The 21,336-nt window shown below is 45.1% G+C and overlaps 1 protein-coding gene across 5 annotated transcripts in view; it reads left to right on the top strand.

The window, feature by feature from the left end:
- Positions 1 to 4,205: 4,205 nt before the first annotated feature.
- SPIDR (scaffold protein involved in DNA repair) overlaps positions 4,206 to 21,336 on the top strand; it is a 340,147-nt gene continuing 323,016 nt past the window's right edge. For 2 of the 5 annotated variants that reach the window (XM_014606828.3, XM_014606827.3), the window contains exons 1-4: positions 4,207 to 4,359; positions 16,635 to 16,790; positions 19,310 to 19,388; positions 21,093 to 21,281. In XM_014606828.3, the coding sequence (XP_014462314.1) occupies positions 4,345 to 4,359; positions 16,635 to 16,790; positions 19,310 to 19,388; positions 21,093 to 21,281 (439 nt within the window). In that variant the 5' untranslated portion in view covers positions 4,207 to 4,344. Of the gene's footprint in view, positions 4,360 to 16,634; positions 16,791 to 19,309; positions 19,389 to 21,092; positions 21,282 to 21,336 lie in introns of all 5 variants that reach the window. The other 3 variants (XM_019498649.2, XM_014606829.3, XM_014606830.3) reach the window with 3 other exon arrangements.

Below are 21,336 nucleotides of genomic sequence, written 5' to 3'. Positions count from 1 at the left end.
ACTTGTTCCCATTTTCAGTCACACAGGGAGACGTAGGAGAGGCTTATTTAGGATGTCCGGGCCGCTCAGTGCCTTGCCCCGCAGTTTTTCACCGCCCAGACAAAAGGCTTCTGACCCGACACCGGCTCATAAAATGGAAATGGGGAGGGAAACACAAGAGGGATCCTTTCACTCCTGCTCTCGGCAGAAGCTACTGGGACAAGGGGTTTGGAAAAGACAAAATCACTCAGACACCCTGTCCACTGTGTCACGAGGTTTCAGCTGGGCCCCCTTGCTTTTGACGCTACCTTTTTAGGCAGAATTGGGGCAGCTAGACCCAGCCTTAGTCCCAGACCTGGTCAGTGGCTCAGTTTTCTAAATGCACACACACACATTTATTTAATAGCCAGATAGAAAAAGACAAAATCACTCGGAAGCCCTGTCCACTGGGTCACAAGGTTTCAGTTGGGCCCCCTTGCTTTCAAAACTGCCTTGTTAGGCAGAATTGGGGCGGCTGAACCCAACCGTAGTCTCAGACCTGGTCAGTGGCTCATATTTCTAAATACACACACACGCACATTCATTCAGTCAGCCAGACCTCCTCCCCCACACCGCCTTAGTTAATTAACTATAAGCCCGATGTGCTGTTGGATGAAGGTACCTCAAACAGTTTCTCCCTAAATAAAACGTACGTTACCAGACACAAAATGGGATCCTTTACCAGACAGAAAATTTTAGCCGGCAGTAAGGTTCAGACTGACCTGTTTTAACAAGGTTCAGATCCAGTTACCACGGCCAAGTTGGGAGCCTACAGGCAGTCTTCCTCCGAAACCCCAATAGAGATTTTGAATTAGGTCTCTTACCTCTCAAGTTTGGCGCCTCGGGGTTCGGGGGGGGGGGGGGCAGTCTGCGGTCCTCCTTCCTCAGCCTGTGTTCTGGATCCGAGTCACGGCACCAGGAATTGTCGTGGAAACACACACAGCATACTTTTGGGTCAGGTCAGCAGAAGCTTTTATTCAAAAGAAACTACAGCTGTAGGGGGGATTCCAAAGTGACATGGATTTCCCAAGCACTTGGAAGGGGTCCCCCCCCAAGAGCAAAATCAGGAGGCTTATATACTTTTTAACAGTTGCTTACAACTCACGTGATCATATAGTGAAATTAGCATGAAAAGCGGCTATAATATTACTTCATTATTTCTTTGCTGTAATCAGGATGGGAACTAATGGGAGAGGCGAGGTTAGTTCACAAACCTCCTTCTTGCACCTGGAAATCAGATTTGTACATACTTTTTTGCTATCTTTAAGGCTGCGGTGAGCGAAGCAATTGCAGAGGAGTTACAAAGAACAAACACTTTCTCTTATCTGTTCTACTATACAGAGCCAGCAATTCTCCACAAAGCGGTTATGTCATCTTATAACTAAAATAATCAAAGTTTAAGGCATATATTTTTTCTGATTCCACAAAAGGTAGTATTTTGTTTCTTTTTAGCGCCGATAGAAAGAAAAAAGAAATTATATGAAAGTGTCAGCCTCCACAAAATAGTGTGTAGAGCCTGATGAAATTGTAGTGATTTTTAGATTATGCTAGGGCAGTAGCATTGAAAAGTGCTCTATTTTGTACAAAACTCCCCTCTGCTGGCCAAACACAGAGCAGTACTTACATTAACGGTTGCACTATGACTTTACTAGGGCAAAATGAATATATGAAGACATGCAATTGCCCTGTAGCCATTTTCAAATACTACTTATGATTTAAACACAAGCAGAAGATAAACAGTATTAAAATAATACCTTTCAGCACATATATAAAGATTAGTACATTTTGCCTTCCTAAAACCTGACACACTTCTTGTTATACCTGCCATCTCCATAACCCAGGAGTGGGCAAAATGCAGCCCAGGGGCTGGATGTTGCCCGCCAGGTCATTCTATCTGGCCCACAGGGCCCCTAAAAAAATTAGAAAATTAATATTAATCTGCCCTGGGCTGCCTGTCATTTGGCCCTCGATGGCTTGCTGAAACTCAGTAAGTGGCCCTCTACCCAAAATAATTGCCCACCCCTGCCATAACCTGTCCCATTTCTGCAGAGGCAACTAACATAAGTTCAAGCAGTTCTCTTTAATGTATTGTGGGGCTGGCATGACACGTGTATTAATCTGTCTTAATTTTCAACATTTTAAAATCTAACCTTCCATGTTGCTCACTCAGAAACCTCAAAAAATTGATAATCTCTAGAATGTCACAAAGACTGCAGAATTGAATGTTCGTGTGCATCTAGACTGAGTGAATTAGCTGCCTCAGCATCATCTGCAGCATGAAATATGCCTAAACATCAAAATGTCAGTGAAGGACAAATTCTGAATATTCTTCCATTGAAGTTGGTGGGAGGTTGGCAATTCACCCTCTCCCCAAAAAATCTGTTTCCAAAGGACTTGAAATATTTTATGGTACTTTATATGAAAGATATACTATTAAATAATTTTGTGTTGTAAAATCATCCACAGTTACCAACTTAAATGTAAATTATTTATATTTAACTAATTTGGGAAAGGTTTAGGAAGTGCCAATAGCTAATTCTTATATCTTGGAAACATTTAGGAGCTGTGTTGAAAAAGATTATGCGTAATACCTAAAAATTAATGCCTAAATAAACCAATCTTTTCAGATTTCATAAATTCACAGATTTGAAAACTTAAACTTCCTTATCTTTTAATTAACTTGTATCAAAATAGGAACCTTTCCATTTACAGATTGCAAAGCATTGTTATTTTAGGGGTATCATAGAAAATTAAATGCAATGTTCTTTAAATGCTCCTAAGGTTTTTTTTTAATAATAGGAGTTAAAATATTTTGTTTCTCTTCTAAGGATAACACAGTTGAAATATAAGGATTAAATATATTTATAATATTCACTATGCAGTTTTATTTTTTCTATTTTGTCTAATAGTCTAGTGCAATGTTTCTCAACCTGTGGGTCATGACTCATGACCCAAAAGTGGGTTGCAAGAATATATGAAAGGGTTGCAAGCAAACTTTAAAAATAGATTCTCCTTTAATAAAAATGTGGGAAACTATGGCTTTTCCATTGCAGGCTGGTAAAATGAGGGGCACTGGGTCAGGGCTGGCCATCAATGTTTACAAACATTGGGTTGGGTTCCTGGTACAAAAATGGTTGAGAACCACTGATTTAGTGTATTCTGCCCTGTGTGGATCAGTTGGCTACTTATATTTATTTTTTAGAAACAAGTTAATAAGTAAAACCAAAAAAGTTATTGGCTCGTGTCATCTCTTCTCACAGGAATACTCAAAGGATTCTAGGGGAAGATGTTGCTCCCCTGAGACCTTTGGGAGGAGATGATTTGTAGAAAGGCAATCCAGACTCAGCTACTTTTGGGGAATCTCTACAGAGAGAGAGAGAGAGAGAGAGACTGTGCTCTACCACTCAGGTTCATTCTTGGGCCCTGCTTTCTTCCTCTAGCCAGCATGGCTTCCAGTTCCACACTGGACGTCTTTGCCACTTGGAAGTCTTCTTACAGAAGGATAGCCTTGGCTGTGATTTGAAACAAAAACATTTTTTCTCTGCTGGTGTTCTGGCTGCTGTAGGGTACAGCTTCAAATACTGTGTTTTGTCATGTGTCAAAGTGGCTCAGTGCAATGATAGGCAAAGAAGCATTTTTCCTTCCAACTGTTTTAGTTGGTCGAACAAAAGACATTGGATTGACAAGAACCTTGCCTGCTTCTGATGGCAGGCAATCAGGACTCGTGGTAGAGATGATCTCTTTTATTAAACCAACCAGATTTTTGCAAAACCTGGATGTGATGATAGGACACTCTTATTGATTTAAAATCAGGAAGGCCAGTGACTGCACAACCATGAAAGCACACTTTGGGACAAGTCAGTCAGCAAGAGGCAAAACGTACTTTGCAGGACCATTAATCTTGCCTTCCTGCCTGCTATCGCTACAGCATCTATTTGCACTAGCACTAGTGCCGGAGTGATGAATCACTGAAGACACCGCCCATCGCTCCCCCCCACCTAAGACTAGACCGGGGCAACCTCTGGCGCATGCGCACAAGCTGGTAGGGAAGCACAGCTCGTTCTTCCTCCGCCCCCGCCACGGGGCAAGAAGCTGGGAAGGGGAACGCCTCCTCTGTAACGTCACGCCCGTTCCGGCTCGCCTGCCCAATCAGCAGCCGCGCTTGCCGCGGCGCCAAGCTGGAATAGAGTGGGCGTGGCGAGGCGCGCGGGGAAGGGAGCGGGCTCCGCCTCCGGCTGAGGGGGGAGAAGGGGTTGATTGGGAGCTCCCCTCCCCCCGGACTCTCGTGCCGCGTGACACGGCTGGCGGGTGCCTTCGGAGGGGGAGATGCCCCGCAGGAAGGTACCACTGCGCGCGGGGCAGGGGGGGAGCCCCGGGGGTGCATGTGTGTTGGCTGGGGCGTCTCGTGAGCTCTGCAGGTAGAGCCGAGCGGGCTGCTGACGTGGGAGACCCTCCGTGACGCCACTCGGGAGAGCCCACCTGGCCCCGCCCCCTCCCCTCCCCGCCTCAGCCCCATGGGGGCCTGTCCAGAGTTGTGCCTCCCTCCCTCCCTCCTCTGTCCACCTGAGCCCCGATGATGTAATCATGAGCCCAGTGACGCAAGCAACCAGTTGTCGGGCTCTGGTTCCTTTTTTCAGAGGCGGTGGGGTCCAGCCCTCGGGCCTTGGCTAGAAAGCAGAGTTCGGTGGATGGTGGTGGTGCGGGTGCTCACACTTAGGCCCAGCTACATGTTACATAGATCGCGCTATCGACTGTGGTTCAGTGCACAATATGTGGAGACCATCCCCTGGTGTGAAGTCATCCTCGCGCTGTAAAAATAGACCCTGGCTGTAAAAAGGGCTGACATCGCTGTTGCAAGATGTGCGACGGCTCTGGAGCTGGTTTCAATCCCGCTTTTGTTGAATGCGAGGCAGGGCCCTGGTGGGGGGAGTTTTGTCCTTGAAGGGTCATGCTTCCTCCACCTCCTTTGGGGACCTGTTGAGCTTCTAGGGGTAGGCCTGGGTCTGTCCAAATGTATAGTGGCTGTGTGTGTATTAAGGACCAGATATTATCGTGTTTGCCCTAATCCAAGGTAATTTTGCATGTAAGGCAGCCTGCCACCAATAACTGGATTCTATACGTGGAAATTTATAAATGTGTTTTAATTTTCCATATATAGAATCTAGTTGTTGGAGGGTTGTTTCAAATGGAATGATCATGACTTCCCCCCTTCCCCCACTCATGTGGGGAAAGCAGTAGTGAGGGGTGAAGGGCCAGACCAATGCTTCTTACCCCCTGCCCTTGTCCTTCCATGCCTGTGCCTGACCCTCTGCCCCCCTTGTGTCTGACTCCTTGCTGCCTGATGTCTTCCAACATGTCCCCTCCTTGCCCCACCCCCATCACCCCTTGCCTGCCTGTGCCTGCCCTGCCCAGTGCCTGGTCCTTCATCCCACCCCACTGCACACCCCACTCCCCCCTGCTGCTTACCTTCCACAGCGGTACCCACTCTGGCTCTGGGGCAGTCAGCAGTGGTAGCCCTGGTCCCAGCCCAGCCTAGCCAGGCAGTGGCAGCTCCAGGCCTGACTGGGTCAGGGTTGCAGCTGGAGCTGAGGGAGGGGGTAGGGGAACAGGCTGCCATCTCCCCTGTGCTCCCAGCAAGCTGCACACCACAGATCTCCCATTCACTCACTGCACAGTCTCCTCTGTTTGCCCCCCACCATGCAATCTCCCTTGTGCTCCCCCACAGTGATCTTCCCCACTGCAAGCCCTCTCCCCCACCATATGAGACACCCTGCCTGCTGCAGGCAGTGGCTCAGCTCCAGCTTCAGCTCTGTGCCAAAGTCAGAGCTCCAGGCTGGTACTTAGGTCTAAAGTGAGTATGTTCATTTGGGGGGGAGGGAATATTGTCTTGGATGTGAGTAATTGTGGTATTTTGTAAGTGTTTTGCAAAGATTATTTAATCCTTGTAGCCTTTTTTTATTCTTTTCCATCATGTCTTTAAAAGATTGCATTGTCAGCTAAAATCCTGATGCTTAAATAACACTAAAGATCTGTTTTTCTTGTCTATGATAACTAGGCATAGTTCTGCACAGGTTCAACCTGAGTCTCACTGACTTAAGTGAAGCTCCTCAGACAATGAAATCAAGTACGTGCGTAACTTTTTACAGCATCCAAGGCATCTTAACTTAGGAGAAATTGTTTTTCAACTCCATTTAGATTAGAAGCAAGAGGGGCTAGCATTTGGCTGTATTTCAGAAGAATGGCACCTGGAGCTTATTTCAGTAAGGAAAACTGAGGCAGTAAAGACACTGGGGGATCTCAGAGGTGAATGAGAAAATTATGAGTTTACCAAACTTCTGATAATTCTAACTGTGCTGTGCCTGTGGGTAGTAACCCGTGTGTAAAAGGTGGTGAATATATTTAGGGCTGTGCGAAGCTTCGGTCTCTGATTTGATTGGGCAGAGATTCGGCCTGATTCGGTGACTGAATCTACAAATCCGAATTGAATCAAGAGACCCTTTAATCTCTCCAAATTGAATCGGAACCCTCTGAATTGATTCGGAAAGATTCGATGATTCAGACAGACGCAGCTTTAAATGTTTTTTCTGCATACCTCATGGTACCAGAGCTGTATTTTTACAGCTCATGAATACTGAGATGGTGGGGCAGATGGAGCGTCCCATAGGTGCGTGGGAGGGTCCCCAGCGCATTCAGCAGCAGACCCAGAAGTGGACCAGAAGAACTTCCGGGTCCGCTGAGGGGCTCCCCCACACCCCCTGACTCGGTGACTGGTGCCTCCTGGGTCTGGGAGCATGGGCTCCCAGTGCGCTTGGCAGCAGACCCGGTACTGGACCGGAAGAACTTCCAGTCCACTTCCAGGTTTGCTACCAAGCACGTGGGCCCCCCCGCACTTCTGCCCCACCATTGCAGCATTCACGAGTCACGCCTGGTACCTCAAGGTATGTAGAAAAAACATTTAAAGCTGTGTCTATGGCCGAATCGCTGATTCTTCGAATCAGCATCAAATCTTCGGATTCGGCTGAATTGAATCGGGACAGTGATCTGAATCAATTAATTGAATCACTGTCCCTGATTAGCACCAAATCTGAATCCGAATTGAATATAGCCCATTTTGCATATCCCTAGAAGATATTGCCTCAAAAGCAGGAATTAAAATTATTCAGTTCTGTCTGCTTTGGCCAAGGAATGCATGGAAAACTAAGAAGGATTTTGTCAGAACTGAGTTATTGTAAGGCTAAATTATTCCTGTTCTACTTTTCTCTTCGAGTGATATGGTTTATGGTTCATCAGGTGTGAAGGGACAGAACAATTGGAGTTGAGGAAATGTGAGTGCAGAAATTGTAAGGAAAATATTGGTAAGATGAATTTAACTGCAAAGGTGAAAGCTATTCTTTAAAACACTTGCAAGTATAGCATGTGATGAAAGGACTCGGTATGATAATACTGGTGCTTACTGATGATTCTGAGTTGATGGGGAAATTATATGGAAAACTAGGCAAAAGGAAGAGGATTCTTGACTAAAGATAAATTATAAGGTGGTTGGCACGTAAGAGGAGGGAAGCTGCTTTCAGGGGCGCAGACAGAAATTACGTTTGTTGCACGATCAGCCCCCTGAAAGCACTTACAGCTGTGCCATGACACACATGCATTGCAGCAGAGTACTTTTAAAGCGGCTGGTCACATGACAAATTAACCTTTGTCAAATGAGGGGTCAGATGAAAGAACTCCACTTTGCAGAGTCTTAGGGAACTTGTGTTCCCTAGGATTAATTTGTGGTGTGATTGGGGCTATCTGCAGTAAGGACAGGTGGAGGTTTGCTGCTTGAGCTCCTGAGGTTAGCCTCCTGAGTTGGTAGGGGGTGGGTAGATTGGAGGCCCCTGTCTCGTGGGCCACTCTCTCAGCCCTGGCCCCTCCAGCTCAGGCTGGGCAAACCCCAGCTGGCAGCTCACTTCCACTCCCCTCCACTCCATCTTCCTAGAGACGGCCCCCGACAGACAGCCCCAAAGCACTGAGGAGGAGGGGGTTGGCGGAGCTGGGGGAGAGATGGCTCTTCAGTTGCAGGCAGGCTCAATTTCTCCCCCCTGCTGTCCCGCCAACCCAATAGGTTGGGTTAGGGGTGCTCTCACTCATGGCGCCTTGTCAGTGCCCTAGGATTAGGGAAGCAGCTGTATTAATTTTGAATAGACCTGTAGACTATATTTAGAATTTACTAGAAAAAGAACATATAAGCATTTAAGATGAAACCCGTGGTCAAATTTGAAGAAAGAGTTGATCCTTTATTAATAGTTGATGAGTTTCTGAAAAGGACGTATTCTTTTATCTTTTCGTGATTGTGCTTGTTATGTGAACAAGGGAAAATAGTAATGGATGCATTATGGCTTCTATACAAGGGTTGTTTTTTTTCCCTCTCCCTCGCTCACGTTAGAGATCTCATCTAGTTCTGGGTATTTCAGATTGGTTAAGGTGGCTGTAAGTAGCAGTGGACTACGTCTAGTTTTTATGAAATACTAGCCAATTGCCTGTCAAGAATGATGGTGAACACGTGAGTTTGCACATGGTGGCCGCCACCTCCACCCAGTGTCCTGCACTGCTTCACATCTGGCCCCATGCCAACTCCCCCCCCTTGCGTCTGGCCCCACATCCCCCTCTCCCTCACTCTGTGTCCAGCTCCACAACAACCCCCCTCCACCCCTGCCTGCTGCTCCATGTCCAGCCCACACCCAGAGGTGAATTTAATGTGTACTGGGGCCCTGGGCAAACACAAAATTGGAGCCCTCCTTCTCCCACAGGAGCTGGGCTGTTGGGTGGGGTGCAGGGCCCCTTCCCCTCCTGATGCTGGCGGTGGAGGCTAGGGGGACCTTTGACAGTGGTGTGGCTCCATGTGCCTCGCTGCCTGGCTCACCCAGTGAGGCACATGGTGCCGTACCTCTGGCAAAGGTGGGAGCAGTGCATGCAGTCAAGGAGCAGGCAAAGCCCAGCCCCAGCTGCAGCCCCCCTTGCCCTGTGCACCGCCCCCCCCCCCCCCGGCCACCTGGCACCGCACCTCTGGAAGAGCACTGGGCTCTTCCTGAGGACGACCTGGGGCAGGGCAGGGGTCCCCGCGCTCTGTCCCTTCCAGTGCAGCTGAGGCTGGCCCTGCTCTGGCCCCTGGCTCCAGCCCCCTCCGGGTGGTGTGGGAAACATCCAGGGCTGGTGCGGGGCTGGGGATCTGTGGTTTTGCAGGGGCCTTCAGTGCTGGGCAATGGCCCTGGGTGCGGGAGAAGGGGCAGCCACATGGGTGCAGTGGGCCTCGATCCCGGCTCTGCTTTGCTCCTCTCCCTCCTGATCCCTGCCTGCTCCCAGCTGCACTCTCACCTCCGCCCTGCAGACTTTCCTACTGGTGTGGGCTGCGCATGTTTAGGCTCTCCAAATTATTTTTTCCACCCTCTGCCTATGGCCCCTGCCCCCCTCCCCCTTCTTTCTGGTCCCACTCCATCCCCCTCCCTGCTGTTGCACGTCTGCCTGGCCCTTGTCCGCCTGCCTCCCCTCCTGTCCCCTCTCCTCCCTCCCTGTCAACTGTTCTGGGGGGCAGCCCTGCTGCTTAGGTGGCCGGGGTGTGTTCCCCACTGCCAAACGTCCCCAGCAGCAGTTCAAACTTAGGCCCACGCAGCCTGGGCCGCTCAGCCAATCGGCACCCGCCCTCTTGGCAGCGCATATACATTTGGCCCAGAGTGTTATGGGCAGACAGACAGACCACGGCTTTTATTATATTAGAACTTACCCCTCTGTAAACATTTAGCAGCTACAAATTTGGTACTGTTTTTAGTATAATAAGCCTCCTTATAGATTGCAGGTGAAGAGAAAAGACAGTTTTAATTAAAGCTTAGGCTAAATCTCTAGTAAGTATAAAAACTGAGCTAGAAATCCCACATACAAAATTGGAACTGTTGCAAACTGAAAAAAGATTAATGTAATTCTGTCATCTGATAATGATCTCAACTCTGTGGTGAGTTGAGTTTACATTTCTCCTGCTACTTTGCATTTCCATGGCTCAGTGATATACTTTTGAGACATGTTGACAGCATGGTCACTCTACTGAGGTTTATAAAATTGAGGCTTCTACAATTTTAGGCTTCAGTGCTGTATTGTGATATGGAGCCCTGCTATTTTTGGTAGCGCTCTCTCTGTAGGGGAGCAGTTGTGCGTTCCCACATCGTACATTGACAAATCAGGGTAAAAGTACCAAATCTCTTCATAGCATTGGTTGCATGACTCGTCCTTGCAGGTAGCCCATCAATTTCACTGGGACTGTGTGCATGAGTAAGTGTTTGCAGGATCAGTGCTTGAGTACGACAAATGGAAAACAAGGTTGAGATGGTATTCTTTTGAAGAGTTTAGTTTATAAATGGCAGAGTTCATTAGTTTCAATAATTAAAAACCATATGTGGCTCTGCTACCGGCAAGTATCCTCCACCCCAGGTTGGGGCTTCATATACTTCCAGTTACTTTGGCTGTCATCCTACATGCAGGCCCAAGCTGCTTGGGGTTTGGATGCTCCCACGTTTTGCTTGCTCTCAGCCGTATGGCTGTAGGAGCAAGCTAGGAAGGAGTCTTCCATTTCCGTAATGTCAGCATAAGGTCCTCCCATGGGAAGCTAACTATGAGGCTCTCATAGGAGTCCTGTCCATAAGCTGACAGGGGTGCACCCTCCACTACATGGTGCCATTTTAATTGCATTTTTGGCTGAGCTGTCAGACCTGTGCAGCGACTACACTTGATCTTAGCCCACAAAAGGCCGAGATTTTAATCCTTTGCAAACATCAGTGCTACATAAGAGAGAGATACTAAAAACGGGGATACATCAGAGAGGTTGTGGGACTCAGTCTGGGTGAGTGGGGAAAGCCCCACTTCCCCTGCTCACTTGGACCTGTCCCCAGAGATCCCAGGACTGAGTCCTGGCCTCTCCATGTGCAGGTTTGGGTAAGCAGGGAAAGCCCCACTTTCCTCACTTGCTCAAAGCTGCCTCTGCAGATCACGTCGTCCTTTGTCCCACACCATCAATGGTTGGGACAGGGAGTGATGTGTTTCGCCCAAAGTAGTGGAACAACTCTGCCACACCACATCATGGCAGAGCTAATCTGTTTCACTCAGTGATGTCTTGGGACCTACTCAAATCAAGGAGGCAGGCAGCCAATTTCACAGGTAGATCGCAGGGCTGGCCACCATTTTGGGGGGTTTATAGCCACACTTTTGATGGGAGGATTTGGCATGAGCGCTGTTCTTCAAAATTAGCCAATAGTTTTTGACAGTGGCAGCCGGAGAATTCCTTATTTAAGGCTGTAAAATAATTTTCTCTGTGCTTTACCCTGATGAATTTTTGACATATCTGAAACATATTCATTACATTCTGGATATTTTAATTCTGTTGACTGACTACCTTACTTGATTGGAAATGAACCCAGTTTAGTGGCTGCAGGATTAGGTTCTGAGTGGATTTACATTTTTATGATTCCAGTAAAATCAATGGCAGTACTACCTTTGATTTCAGTGGAAGAAAAGTCCTGAGACAAAAATCTATTACTTTGCTGGATGGAAGGCAACAGAAATTTTTCTGCTGAAGTAAGCCATCAAATATAAACACCCCACTTATTTTTGTGTAATTCACTGGCCAGCTTTTGTCTTCAGAAGTTCTATATAATGTACTGATTTTTTTTTTAACATGATTTTTTGAGCTGTAATAAAATTTGATTTTATGAGGAACACTAAGTCTATGTAATTTAGCTCCCTTGTGCCGGATTTAGTGACTTTTAATACCAGATGTTCTGTTTCCAGGCACTTCATACATAACATTTGTGACTTACGCAAGATGTTATTGATGTGTCCAGTTTTAATTTCAGACTGAAAAATAATTGCAATAAAATTGATCTTGTGATTGAAAAAAATAAAAGAATTCACTGTCGCCACTGTAATTTTTCTTGGAACAATGTGTTCTACTAAGGATTAGTTTTGTTAAAAATATTTTTTGGTGGAGGGTAATGATGAAGAATGGAATTTTTAAAACATCATTTTTATACTTTGTTTTTACTGCTTTAATATATGAATCAGACTGATGGGGGGTAGGGAGGAAACAGTCCCTAAAACTTTCTAGACCCATGGGCCATCTGACTGAATCCCTGCCACAGAAGTAGAAGGTCTTAGGAAACCTGCTCTGGGGTAGAACCTAGATACAGACATTTAAGAAATCAATCTAAAGTGTTACTATTTAGAATAATGGGAAAAGCCACAGTCAGTTTTATTCAATAATTAATTGGTTTCTAATCCCTCCAAATGTTCAAGAGAATGTTCACATGGTTGTTATACAGTGCCCAGTTGCTGTGAGTTGCCTTTGGGCTGTGGAATAGGCACAAAGTTATAGCACCCTGTGTTTTTCCTTCTGGGGAACTGTGAGCCAGCTGAGCTTCTTGAGACTGCAGCTGAAATTTTGGAAGTCCTTGGATAAACTGAATGCAGGCGGGAGCGTTCCCTCCTGCTGCAGCTGTCTTCCAGTCCGACCCTGCATACATCTTATGGAAACAGGTGCATGTGGGATAGTCCCACCTGGCGGCAGTGGCAGCATGGAAGAAAACTTAATGCAGGCAGGGACACTGCCTCCTGCCACAGCCACTTCTTGGTTCAGCCCTGCATGCACCTCTAGAGGCTTGCAAGGTTGGACTGGGAAGTCGCTGTGGCAGGAGGCGGTGTCCCTGCCTGCATTAAGTTTTCTTCCACGCTGCCACCAGGTGGGACTACTCCACATGCACCTGCTTCCATAAGATGTATGGAAGGGCACCCCATGCCCTCCTGGGGTGCAAGCAGCGGTGGGAACTGCCCCCGCCCCATGAGCCGCAGCTCTGTCCTGTGCCCTGGCCCACTCCGGGTGGGCATAGCCTGCCCCTGCCCCCGCCCCCTCCCTTGCCACAGGGGGCATTGATTTGCCCCCCTTCCACACCCCTTCCCTCCCCTTCCACCACAACGAACTTCCCAGCTGCACACAGTTCTCCACACTGCTGGGCTATGCTCTTCGCTGCCTGAGTACTGCACTGTGGCTGCGCGCATGCATAAGCATTTATTGACCGCATTGGGCCGATTTCCAGTGCACTCAATTTTCTTTATGTCAGTCCCAATCTGATTTCGGACCAATGTATTGGTGCACTCTAGCATTAGTTTATTGTTATGCCATAGCAGACACTCTAGCTGCACCTTTGGGAGCTGCCAGGATTTTAACTTGCCTGGCTCTGGTGAACACCATCACAAGTTTGGGCTCAGATTTTCACTTTTAACATACCTAGCATGCAACATGACACTTGAGGCACAATACTTAGGGCAAGGCTGGGCAAAGATCCAACCTGCCAAGGGATTTTATGTGGCCTACAGTAGGTCCCTCAGCTGTGTCGCGTGTGACTGGTCCTGCTGCCCCTAGGCACGTGGTGGGGCAGGAGTGGCATGGCAGCCAGACTTGGCTTCCCAGCAAGTCCCCGCAGCCTACCAGGCTGCCATTTCTAGTGGCTTCACCTAGAAGCCCAGCCCAGTGTGCCCTGTGTGTAGGAGTTCCATTGTGGTCTCCATGGAGACCCTGCCAGCCCAATCTGTCCTGCACCCCCAGGAGTGCATGCAGGGCAGATGGACTGGGGTGCCTGGGCAGTAGGGCCAGTGCCAGCGGTGGCAGTGGACGGGCTCTCCCCCACCCCCCTCTCTGCTGTGCCAGGCTGGGTCAGCATCACCCCTTCCCTGGCTCATAACAGCTCACCCAAACTCCTTAAGTGGCCTTTCAACCCAAATAATTGCCCACCCCTGACTTAAGGGTTCATTTACATCCAAAAGTGAGAAAAATTAGTTTAGTTGGTGTGTCAAGACACAAAGTTGCATCTTTCTTATATTGGTTTAAAACTATTTATAGTGGAGAATGAGCAGATGAAAGAATTATACTGCTTTAAAAAGTCGGGCTTTCCCATAGTCCTACTAAATCTATTTCATGTCTCTTTTCTATTCTTCCATAAACAGAAGCGAGGTTGCTATGATTTACTACCCATTTCTTTTACAGGTAAATCATTACCTAATTTGACCTGCTGAGGGATAGGCATGAGCACATAGAAACAATTACAACAGATTAATTGCAAGCTTTAAAACTCCTCCTGAAAGAAGCCATGCTCTCAATTTAGTTTGAGACGTTACCTAGAGTAACCATTCAAAATCCCCCAGAAATGCAGATTTTATACAGTATCTTTCATAGGTCTATGACAAACATTTGGAAGACTTTTTTTCCCCCTTTTGTTCCTTCTCTTGCAAGATGATGGTGACAAAATGGCTATTTCTTTTTATGATGGAAGTAAATTAAAAGGTTTTCCAATAAGTTAATTGGAGGAGGACCCAGAATAACACCTTGTTGATGTTACCCTTGCTTACACAAGTAGTATTATACATTTAGATGCTGTTCATCTTCTGATGACTCAGTATTGGATATTGAACAGGAGAATGGGTCACTGAGGGCACGTCTACACATGCGCTTTGATGCGCAGTAGCCTATTTTACTGTGCATTGAAGCGTTATGTAAAAACTAGCGCGGTTATGCTAATACACAGTAAAATAGGATACTGTGCTTTAAGCGTCACTAAAAATGTGCATTCATTACTGTGCATTAAAGCAGCCTAATGCACATTTGTTTAGTACCTCACCTTGGTGGTCCTAAATTTAATGTGCATTGGGAAAAGTGCCTTAATGCATGTGTAGGCACACCCGGTGAGATTTCTTATGTGAGAGCTTTGCAGGTGGAGGATGAAGAGCACTCTAACTGCTGGGAGAGCTGCTAAATTAATTATTTAAGTCATCTTGATGTGATCATTTGAATCCTTTGATTTAAAACAGTAGTCAGTCTGCTTAATACAACATCTAAGTGCTTTGAACTCTGCTATATCAGAACACATTCAGGTGGTGGACGCACTACATGCAGCTAGTTGTAAGGCAGAGAAAATCATGTTTATTGTTCATGGTGTGATTTGGGAAAGTGCTTGGCAACATTTTTGGGCAGCAGGTCAAAAGGACCCAGCTCAGGTCTGAGGCAGGCCAGCACTTAGATGTGGCTGCTACCACCACCTTTGCTTTTCCCACCTGCTGTGGTACAAGTGAAGCCCCCCTGCTGCCACATGCCACCAAGGCCCCCTAGCTCTGGACCAGATCCAGTGGCTCTGTTGGCTGGATTGGCCTTAGGTTGCTGACCCCTGCTCTAATACCAGGCTTATAGGCACGATAAGGGTAGGGTGGATAACTATACATGAATAAAGGCAAAACATACTGAAGCTGCAAATGAGCTTTCTGATACAGCAATGTACTATAAAATTGGAAACTTTTTCTATAAATGTGACATGAAGAATTAATTCTGATTTTAATTGAGTGTACAGTAGAATCCCTGGAATCAGCAAACCTCCTTGAAAATGCTTGTGCCAATTAGAAGAGCATATGTATAACTTTTAAAAGTCCAGAGGAATGTAAATTGCTTAAAAGTAAGCATAAAAAAAGACATTGTAACGAACTTAACGGAAGCCAAAAAATTTAGTTGTAATGCAACCTGGAGGTAGGAGAGCAAGGTGGGAAGTTCATGCCACCAATTAACCATCTATAACTTGTGTGAAATTTTAAAATTCGCTTCATGTGTCACAGAATCTGTTCCTTGCATTAAAGTTCTCAAGTGTTAGTACTGTTTGTTTCACATCTAACACTGAACACTTATTGGCATAATACCTTCATATACAAATGTACAAATCCACATAACTATAAAAAATTTTCTATCAAACCATTATAATGAACAGTTTGGTCCATATCTCACTGGTGGCACAAAATGAAAAATGCTTTATGTAGATTAGTACTTTTTTTTTAAATGTAGGAAGGGATTGCTATAGAGTATGGACAAAAAAGCAGTTACAAAGGGGCAGTGGGGTTGGGCTTTAGTTTATGTCAGCTTCTCTGTGGTAAGCAATGTCATGCATACTTCTTCCTCATGCTAAGGAGAAGCTAAAATGTAGTAGCTTAGGCCTCGGGCTGAGTTATTTCAAGCTAAATTGCCACAGTTTATCCTCAGCTTACCTTTGGAAGGTGATATATGGTAAAACCATGCCGTTTTACCCCAGGGTAAATTGTTGGACTGTACCATATGGCTGTTTAGTCTGGGAGTGGCCAACCTATGGTGCAGGTGGCACAGATAGTCTCGTGTATAGCATGCAGCATATTGGCAGAAAGCAGAGCATCAGCTCAGGCAGGGACTGCAGGATAGGAAGCAGAAAGCAGAGCAGCACCCTGGTCAGGGAACCCAGGGCAGGTAACAGAAAGCTAAGCAGCAGATCAGGTAAGGGAAAGGTATTGGGGTGGCACTCCAGGAGGATGCAGGCTAATTTGAGGCAAACTGCCAAAAGGTTTGCCCCGCACTGATTGTGCTCCTGCGTAATATAGAATTTATTTTGGTAGTTTGTCCAAATAGCAGAAATTTTGATTTTTTTTTTTTTAAGTATTGAAATCACAACAGCCATATGCATGATTTGGACTTAACAGCACTTAACATAACAATATGTATTCACAATATTTTAATAGGTTTATGATTTTCTTGACAGAGGAAGCGAGCTTGGACTACTGAACAAGCCTCCTTCCCAGATGAGACACCTCTGGAGTTTAGAAAAGCAAGTGTCAGGACAAAAGTGGCTACTTCTTCCATTTCCAGTGCTTGGCTCAGATGTGGTGATGGATTTCAGAGCACTTCCGTGCTGCAGGTAAGGTCCTGGTCTGCTTATGGTGCAAGTCAGAGGTGCAAATTGATGGTCATGGGGCTTTCCATCCAATTTAGCTTTTATGGACAATCCAAAAATAACAAGACTTCTGTTTATAACAAACCTGTAACAGATCACTGGGCTTTCAAGAGCTTTGTAACTCCTCTTTCAAAATGTCTGTCAGATGGAATGTTTAAGCCATTATCTCGTCATATTTTCTTGTATTCTCAAAAATAAGAAAAAGCATGTTTGATTTTAAAATTTCTAAGAGTTAAGTGAAAAGCATATTGTTGAAATGACAAGGTGGGTAAGTATGGAAAAATGCAGCTGTTTGTGAATTGTTTGTACAGGCTGTCCTCGCACTTACGGCAAGTTATGTTCTTGGAAAAGACGCTGTAAGTCAAAACGATGCAAGTCGAATCTGATTTTCCCATAGAAACAATGTTATAATAGGGGGTTATGTTCCCAACCAAGGGTCTGATGCCCAACTTTTTACAGAAATAACCATAAACACCATATTTAAATAAACTATTTAATCAACTATAAATGATACACACAGTACAAAGCTTTCTAAAGTGTACTGTATATAAATTGATTAAACAGAGCAATACAGTAACTAATCGCATAAAATTGTCTTTAATCAGAAGGTGAAGGAACATCTTCATCAGGGTCATGGAATTCAGAAGGGCTTCTTTGGGGAAATTTTTGGGGAGACTTAGGGCCACTTGATGGCTTTTTGAGAAACTGATCCAGGGTTGTTTGTTTTGCTGCCCTCTTCTTCTCATTGTAAATTTCCCTGTAGTGCCGTAAGTGTGAGGATCCATCACTGTAAGTAATAACACGGATGTAAATAGTGGAGCGCTACAAGTACGAATCACCGTAAGTCAAAACGCCGTAAGTTGAGGACTGCCTATATAATATTCTCTGTGCATGTGATGGTATTGTTTTTCATTTTTGATGTATAACACCTATGGTCTGGAAAGATCCCAGAGTAGCTCTAAGTTTATATTTAGAGAAAATATGAGTAGTATAAAGATTTTGGGATGCAATACAGTAGATGTTTAAAAGTATACAGTAACACTGTAGTGTTGGCTCTGTATTTAGGACCCAAATGTCTTGTTTGGGGGGGACCCAGCCCTCAGACTGACCACAACATTTCCACTCGATAATAGGCAAATTTATTGATACACAGTGATAGGAAATACAAGCAATGCAGGCAAAGCAAGTACAACATGCATTACCCAAATTTCCCAGTGCCCAGAATATGCACAAGGTGAGCAATCTGTCCAGTTGGTACATTTCCACCTTGAGGTTCTTTGCTTGAGCATCCAATGTCAGCAACCTTGGAGGTTGGGGCTGATTCCAACTGTCTCCCTGCTGTTTTGAAAACTCTTCCTTTTATATTCTTTCTTCTCCTGATGACTCTTCATCCCTGGGCATCGTCAGTTGGTCTTGTGGTTGTCACACATCCTGTGTTGTCAGCCAAAATCCCATTTTCATAAACCTATCACATGCCTACATCCTAATTTGGGGCTTTCTTAGTGTTCTAATTTGGTCTGTTCCCCCAAAACTGGAAACCTTAAGGCTTTTTGCAAGCCCTGGAGCCAGGCTGATCTCTATTATGAAAATAAAATGTAGATGTTTTCAATTGTATATATCTGTTAGCTGCAGACACCCTGTCTTCCCAAGAGACTGAGAGAACCAGGCTTTTAGAAATCAATTAACCCTTGCTGCTATAAGCTCTATTCTAATGCATAGATATAACCCATGATCTAATTCCCAAAAGTAAACCTCTAACTATAATTTTTAGTCATCATCTAGAGACAAAGAATATCATATCTAGTTGAAACTAGATGAAATTTTATGTAGAGAAAATGAATTTTTCGTAATAGGAGATTGTTCTGTATTTCAAATACATTTGAGACTCGCCTCAGGCTTACGTCTCATCCAGATTGGCATCTGGACCTCACCTCTGCCACTGTACCTGGAAATTGACTTAAGTCTAATTGATATAAAAATGCTACTAACTGTAGTATCAACTCTGTGGCTTGTATCACATGGCTGTTCACTGGAAGTTTCCTATCCAAATACTAATCAACCCCATCCTGGCATGGCTTGTGAAATTTGATGACAGGATAACTGCAAGCTCCTTTCCCTCCCTTTTTAAATACGAATAAGGATAGCATCATCTATTTTCTTGTTTCTAGCTTTTATAATTTGAATTTAGATGCCCATTTTTCTTCCCTCTGCCAGGTGAGATGAAATGTCATTTCTTTAGGCAGGAAGAGTTTCTAACCCAAAGGAAAAAATTAAGCAGTTTTTCAGTAGGCACTTTGGGGGTGGGCGGGGGGAGAGTAAAGGGGACTTTTTCACAATTGGTAATCTTCCTTGTTATTTCATGATCATTGAGCTAGCATGCTGATGTGAATGACTCAACACAATAGTACTGAGCTATAAGCACAGTATTTTACGTTGAATGATTAAGAAAAATAATTAATTCAGCACATTATTTTATCATACAGACTACAGAATGTACTGAAAAGAAGTCAAGGATTAATAAGCATCTTGGGTCACTGCTTACCTCTTCTGAAGACACACTTGGTGGGCTATGTTTTTTCATATTTATTAATTGTGTTGTAGACTATTAAAATTGTTACTTAGCAGTTCAGAATGGCTAGTAAAGGTGAAACTTCAGTTAAAATATTGCTGGTAATTACCTGTGTGGCAGTTTGGCCGTGTGTCCATGGGTAACAACTTGTTGTTGTAGAAAATGAATTGGAATCTTTAATTCTCTGACAAGTGGTTGGGATCTCAAAGGGTGATACTCCTGCAGTGTAATGCATCATACCACCTTGTTGGAGGTCTTGCACACCTTGGTGGGAGAGTATCACCAACGAAACCACTAACATCACCACTGCCTTTGGAAATCTACTCTTTAATTACTGCCATGCCTCAGCACTACCTGCCTTGTGAGGTCTAACAAGATCCATGTTCTTATGGTAGAGTTTACTCTTAAATATTGGATTTTTGAACTCTTTTAGTCAACATTGCCCATCTATGTATACCAGCCTTGCCAGCATCTGTCCTCTGGCGTGGTAACTTCTTTCTCATTCGGTTGCACAAGCTGATTGCAGTAGAAGCTTCCATTGCTGTAAACTTCCTCCACTCTTGCTTGCAGGAGTGAGAAAGCCACCATGATTTTTACAGGCCCTCTTCTAGTGCATCAGTTTTATCCATCTGCACCCCATCTATCAGAATGGAGGGCAGCTACTTAAACTTTTTGTGTCCTCACATTCCTCAAAACCTGTGATGCTTCTAGTGGTTCCCCCCAAGTAAAAAAATGTGAAATAATGGAAATCTACCTTTTTGCTTAGCGTTCAAAATAATGCTCTTTCTGGGTTTCCAAAAAAATCACTTCTGGGTAAGGAAGGCCATGTATTCAGTCCTCCCCCATCTGAGATGCCCAACAGTTGTTAAATGTTTCATGTTGGAGAGCTTAATAGTGGAAGGAAATGGGGGATCTTGGTTTGCTAGGTCAAGTAGTGCTGTGAACTAAAATTCCCTTTGTTACCTAACTCCAGCTCTTTTTTATTTTTTTCAATTTGTGCCCATAATAATGGGTAAAAGCCATCGGAATAGCCATCACTCATCTGTAATTAATCTTTAAAAATTACACCTTCAGCAATTATCTGTAAAGAAACAGCTTTTCCTAGTGACCAAGCCATTCATGGGTAACTTTCTCTAATTTGTTTTGACAGTATGAAGCTTACAATTCTGTATCTTAATTTCTTACTGTTAAATTAAGTGTGGGTTCCTCCTACTCCTGCCCCTGCTTCACCACTCTGGGTGGCTGGGTGGGGGAGGCTTCATCTGGGCAGCTCCCGCTGGAGGCAAGGGGACCAGAGTGGCACCTGTCCAGCTGCAGCTACATTGGGAACAGCTCTGCCACCTGGCCTCATGATCCCAGTTTCACCTGCCCCTCCTGCTCTAGAGCACTGTTCCCTGCCTACCCAGAACCCCATAGGGAGTTTTGGTGAGTTGTTGCACAGGACAGTGAGGGGGGTGGGTGCTGACCCAGCCTGCTCATCAAAACTCCATGTCTCTCTTGGCCCAAATAATTGCCCACCCCTGGTGTAAGTGGTAGATGCTATAATAACATTAAGCATTGATACTCAGTTACTTGTCTCTAATATGTGGATACTGATTAACTCTCCCCACCCCAGCTCAAAATAATGCAGTTTATTTAAAGTTAAGAAACTAACTGTTTTGATGATTGTAATATTGTAACATCAACATTCTCTTTAGTAGGAATCTCTATATCTAAGAACTCGAGAGAGCCTGCAGACATCTTGTGGAGCTCTAGTGATAGTGATCTGTCAGAGGATGAGAATAAAACATTAATGCCAAGTTTGCACAATCCAAAAAGTGATGGCTTCAAAGGAGAGAGATCTTATAGCAGGCGTAATTTATTGTTAGAGGACAAGAGTAGTGAAGGTGAGTTCAAATGTCGGCAAATGCTTTGTGGCAAGAAATTTGGTGGACTTTACTT

This window comes from Alligator mississippiensis, chromosome 3, assembly GCF_030867095.1.
Source record: "Alligator mississippiensis isolate rAllMis1 chromosome 3, rAllMis1, whole genome shotgun sequence".
In the NCBI taxonomy this organism is placed as follows: domain Eukaryota; kingdom Metazoa; phylum Chordata; order Crocodylia; family Alligatoridae; genus Alligator; species Alligator mississippiensis.
Note: the sequence above shows the minus strand (reverse complement) of the source record. Positions and strands in the feature narration are given on the sequence as shown.